Source organism: Rattus rattus, chromosome 11 (assembly GCF_011064425.1).
Source record: "Rattus rattus isolate New Zealand chromosome 11, Rrattus_CSIRO_v1, whole genome shotgun sequence".
Classification (NCBI taxonomy): domain Eukaryota; kingdom Metazoa; phylum Chordata; class Mammalia; order Rodentia; family Muridae; genus Rattus; species Rattus rattus.
The window spans coordinates 74,499,740-74,504,982 of NC_046164.1; the positions used below are offsets into that span (position 1 = coordinate 74,499,740).

General features: G+C 47.9%; 1 protein-coding gene across 1 annotated transcript; it reads left to right on the forward strand.

Moving 5' to 3' along the window:
• The first annotated feature begins 3,025 nt into the window (after positions 1–3,025).
• Positions 3,026–4,547, forward strand: LOC116912024 (protein FRG2-like). The gene is made up of 4 exons (XM_032915912.1): positions 3,026–3,116; positions 3,423–3,497; positions 3,748–3,817; positions 4,079–4,547. Exons 1-4 carry the CDS (start codon positions 3,026–3,028, stop codon positions 4,545–4,547), a joined length of 705 nt encoding a protein of 234 aa, XP_032771803.1.
• The last annotated feature ends 696 nt before the right edge of the window (positions 4,548–5,243 follow it).

Below are 5,243 nucleotides of genomic sequence, written 5' to 3' on the forward strand. Positions count from 1 at the left end.
CTAGGGATTTCTATGGAACCTAGGCTGTCCTGGGACTTGCTGTGTAGACCAGGATGGCCTTGATATCACATAGATCTACTAGCCTCTGCCGCCATTGTGCAGCATTAAATGTATGTGCAAGCAGACCCAGTTCCCTTGCGAGATTTTTTTTTTTTTTTTTTTTTTCTGAGTCAGGATTTATCTGTGTTCTGGAACTTACTCTATAGACAAAGCTGGCCTCAAACTCCCAGAGATCAACCTGTCTCTGCCTCCCTACTTCTGGGATGAAAGGAAAGTCCCACCACTATTCAGCTCCTGTGTTGGTATTTGTTTAACTCTCTTCATTTGTGGAGGTCCTGAGCACATAACCAAAGCTACTCTGAGTTTGTGTACAATAGCCACGCCCCGTCCGGAAGCCAGACTTCTACAGGACTCTTCTCTCTCCTCTGGCTCTTACAGTCCTTCCCTCCATCCTGACTTCCGAGAAGCTCCCTCAGTTTGGAGGGGGAGGGTTGGTGTAGAAATTCCACCCACAGAGGAACATTCACGATCTCTTTTCTCAGCATTTGAACAGCGTTGACTCTTTATCAACCCCCAGCCTCGGCAATAAGAAAACTCTCTGATCAAGGGCGAGAACCACACAGATCTATGGAGACAAACACACAGAAGTGTTTAGAAAGGGGTTTAACAACATGGCCTCCCAGGGACACAACGTTAATCACTAATATGCTATGTGTATGCATGATGTCATGTGACCACAGTCGACTCCAGAGAGTCAGACAGGGAGAGAAAGTTTGGTTTTCATCTGAGACTGGCCTAACTTGTTTAATATGAATATTTCCATCTCTGCCCATCTTACTGACACGGTGCGAGGTCATTCTTCTTTATGGACAGAAAGGATTCCACTGAGTTACACACCACATTTTCTTTATCCATTTGGGACACCTAGATTCGCCCCCTAGCTTAGTTGTGGTGAGCAGCTCTGCAGGAAACTGTGGTGTGCATTCATCCCTACAGTGGAAGGAGCAGGAGGCTTTTGCATCAATACTCAGGAATGGCGTAGATGTTTCATGCGGTTTCAGTCTATTGCTCCTTCCACAGGATCCAAAAGCATGGACAATTAAAAACCTCTCTGCCCTTAATGAGGCACCTCTGGGGCTTACTGTAATTCCTGCTAAGGCCTCAAAGTTCAAATTCTATCTGGGTTGAAAGGGGAGCTAGTTACTGAGTATGTACCACAGATTCCTTGTAGGAGAAGGGATTAGGATTGGCAATTCTTCCCTTCTTCTTCTTCTTCTTCTTCTTCTTCTTCTTCTTCTTCTTCTTCTTCTTCTTCTTCTTCTTCTTCTTCTTCTTCTTCTTCTTCTTTCTTCTTCTTCTTCTTCTTCTTCTTCTTCTTCTTCTTCTTCCTCCTCTTCCTCCTCCTCCTCCTCCTCCCTCCTCCTCCTCCTCCTCCTCCTCCTCCTTCTCCTTCCCCCCTCCTCCTCCTCCTCCTTTGCAAAAAGACTGAACTGTCCCATGAATTGTCTGGGGATGAATGGCCAAGTGTTGACATTCAAAATGGGTTTCCAGGAGAAAGTACCAAGGGCTTGGAGAGAATGAAGTCGTCCTGGGGAAGAGAACAGGGGTGGCAGATCCCAGCAAGGGTTGGGGACAGTGGGCATCCAGAACATTAATAAGAGTGGGGTTGAGCTGAGTGCAAGTGTTTCTTCTCCATGACTGACTGGCTGGTGACTTCCTGACTTTCTCCCTTTCTCTTGAGAGTGGTCTGTCTGTACCCAGGCTGGTCCCAGCCTGTGGTGGTTCAGGCTCTGCTTGAGGTTTCCGGCTCCATCCTCAGTATTGGGTGAACTTCTGGAGTTGGCTGGCTCTATTAAATCACATTTGATCTAATCAACTAGACTGGCTTGAATTCGGGGAGTGTGGGCTGGGTGTGGTGGTTCAAGCCTTTAATCCCTCCCACCACACAGGAGGCAGAGAACTCTCTGTGTTTCAGGTCAGCCTGGTTTACACAGGGAGTTCCAGGACAAATGGGATTACAGAGTGAGACCGCATTTCAAGAAAGAGGGGGTACAGTTGACACAGCCATCCTGTCTGTTCTTTCATAGCCAGCATCTTTAAGCCAGCATCTGCAGCCTTCTGTTTGCCATTGCTAAGGCTCCTCATATATCGTCATTATAATGGTGATTTAATTAGTGTCTGAGAAGGCTTGTCTAGGTCTAGGACGTGTCTTGGGGGAAAGAGGAGGGAGAACTGGTGGTGGAGTCCCCTGCCATGCTGTCTGCTGTCCCTTTGTCCCTGGCTTGTCCCTTTGACATCCACCTTGGCTCATGAAGTAAAGAAACCACAAAGGCCTAATCATTTCCCGAGACTAATGTCCAAGAAAAATAGGTTTCTTCCCTAGACAAGGAGGGAGCTCTACAGCCAAGGAGAGAGCCCTGGCCACCAAAGGGACTTGCAAAAGGCATCTTCAGCAGGCTGGCATCAGCTTGACCACATCTAGAGGTCACTAAAATCCAGACCTGTCTGGGCACCCCCGTGAGTGATCATTGATTGCTTAATTAAATCATGTGAAGTGGGAAGGCCACTTCTGTGCTGGATCTCTGAGGTGGGAACACACACCTTTAATCCAGACCCTGGGAAGACCCACCCTAATCCAGGCCACACCCCCTTCTAGAAGCCTATATAAAGAACCCGCAAGATGGGAGCCTCTGTCTTTGACAGCTTGCTCTCCCGTTGGTAGCAAGTCTCCTCCACTGGCCTTACCTCAGACTTTCTCGGTATTCCAGCATCTACTGAAGACAGCCTTAGACAGCCAGCCTTGTGAAGGGAACAACTCCTGGACTCTTGGAGATTCGGTTCGGAAGCAGCCATTGTTGGATTAGCCGGACCACAGCCTGTAAGTCTTTCTAATATAGATCTCTTTCATCTATGTGGAGAGAGATTCATTTTGTAACTTCTATTACTATAGAGAACCCTGACAAATATAATAACCATGATTCCTTCTGTTCATGGAAGAGAGACGGCCTTGCAGTTCAACCTGAGCATGGATTCAGGAACCTCCCATCCAGACCCTTCTTGTCAAACACTGGACCCCCCTACTGGGCCACAGAGCACCATTGATGAAAGGACATCAGGTGAGGAGAAGCAACTGAGAGAAAAAGGGGAGACACTGGCCTCCCCTTGCAGTGTGAACAAGGCTCAGGTTTGAGTGCATTGAGACAGGGGAGAGGAGAGGGCCAGATTCCAGCCACAGAGCTGTGATGGTTTGGAGGGGTAAATAGGAACGGCATAAAATGGCTGACAGTGGTCATCTGAAGGAAATTAGGATGAACTCCTTTAAACTGTGAGCTCACAGAAGGAATTATTATATACCTGGTGGGTTAGTCACAGGGTATGGGATAGTCAAGGCACTCTGTCATCTAAACTCTCTCTGGCTTTAGAATCAGAACCAAATAAAAATGAGCGGACCCCCAGTCAATCAGACAGCAATTCCAGTAACCACACCGAAGAATCAGGTAAGTTTCAGTCCATTCTATTGGGGGTGGTGGGGGGTGTTTACAAGTGGAGAGGGAGGAGTTCTGCTTGGCACGACCCTAAGAGCTTTTAATGAAGCCAGGTCCCTAGACTTCCTGGCTGTGGACGATAGCTGGGCAGCATTTTGGGGTCTGTGCTCAGCTTCTCAGGTGTCTAGGATGGACTAGCTGTGTGGTGTGCAGCTGAGGGTTTTCCACGATGCCCTCACCTTATCCCACAATCCCATTTCAGCTCAGAAGGTGGAAGCACCCAGGAAGAGGAAACACTCTTCCAGGGACTCCAGCCAGGTCAGGACAGGTAAGTGCTCCCTTTTCCCCATCTCCATTATACAGGGCTCAGACAGGCAGGTGGCTAGGAGCCTCAGAGCACTTAAGGGAGGCCAGGTTCTCAGTGCATGTGGGATCTGAGGAGGAAAGCAGCTCTGCTCAGTGTGGAGGTTGGTATGCCTGGGAAGGAATAGCCAGCGGCCTCCAGGCTCTGAAGGCTCCAGAGGAGGTTCTGCAGCCAGGTAGATGGGAGCTTTCCTGGTCATTCTCTCACTCTCAGGGTTTTCCACAGGAAGCGAGGGCAGCTCCCACGGGAAAAAGAGACACAAGACTTCGGAAACAAAGGCTGAGCCAAAAGCCAATGGACACCAAGATGGATTATCCCATCGCCCTCAGCACACAGACCCATTACCAATTCGGAAGAACCTGGTGAGCTTTCTGCGGGAGAAGTCTGAGGAGATTTATAGAGACACAGTCCAGATGCAGGCCCAGCAGCATGGTTCCCTGCTCAGCCCTGAGCAGCTCTCTCAGCTCAGCCAGCTCTCAGGTTCTCTGACTGCCGTGGTGCACAGGTTCTACAGCATGGCCACCCAGGCAGGCTTTGCCTTCCCTGCTGAGGGCTGGCTTGTCCCAGGCACCATGCCTGCCCCTCAGGAGCTGTCTGGCAAGGAACCTCAGAGTCCTTTGGTGGAGGGAGGAGAGAAGACCACAGACTCTGCCAGCCCATCAAGTCCTGACAAGACAAGTCCTGAGCCAAGACCATGAGTCCCTCAGAGCAGAGTCGTACTCTGGGACAATAAAGGGCCACTCCACCTCCCTGTCTCCTCTGCCTGGGGCGCTCGCCCTCTCTGGGAGAACATGTAGCAGGCGCATCAGTGAAGAGTTTGAAGTGTTTACTCAGGATCATGAACTGTGTTTCACTGGGATCTAGGACTCACAATCGAGCCTTGCTTCCTTTGGATATTTTGCTCAAGTGTGTGTTGGACTTGTGTACTTATATTGTAGAGAGTTGCAAATAAATATTGATTTAACAGAAAACTCTGTAGTTCTTCAGCCTTTTCATTTAGTCTGAGAAGGGTGGGTGCCCAAATATCTTGCAGTAAATTCCCTGTAGGTCATAATCGGCCCTTCCCATTGCCTGTGTCTCCTTCTGCCCACCGCCTCCGATTTTACATTAAATATGTCTTTATTTTGAGAATGTAAGGATATATTGTACAAACTTATTTTGCATAACAATGATCTAAAGTACTTGTCTTATGGGCTAGGATAATACAGAAAATATTTAGCATAATTATCACATAAATTAATTGTAATGTATTTAAATATAATTAAACTTGTCTTTTTAAATTTTTTTATGACAGTACATATCACAGTGTGTATTAGAAGTTCATACTGAGTACTGTAATTGTTAGTATTATTAATTGACTGGATCTTGAATCACTTAGGAGACAAGTCTCTGCC

Excerpts from the sequence above, each read along its gene's own strand:
- LOC116912024 (XM_032915912.1), top strand. The coding sequence starts at position 3,026 with ATGGATTCAGGAACCTCCCATCCAGACCCTTCTTGTCAAACACTGGAC. Across the intron at positions 3,498-3,747 it reads TAACCACACCGAAGAATCAG|CTCAGAAGGTGGAAGCACCC; the intron begins GTAAGTTTCAGT and ends ATCCCATTTCAG. Across the intron at positions 3,818-4,078 it reads AGCCAGGTCAGGACAGGTAA|CGAGGGCAGCTCCCACGGGA; the intron begins GTGCTCCCTTTT and ends TTCCACAGGAAG.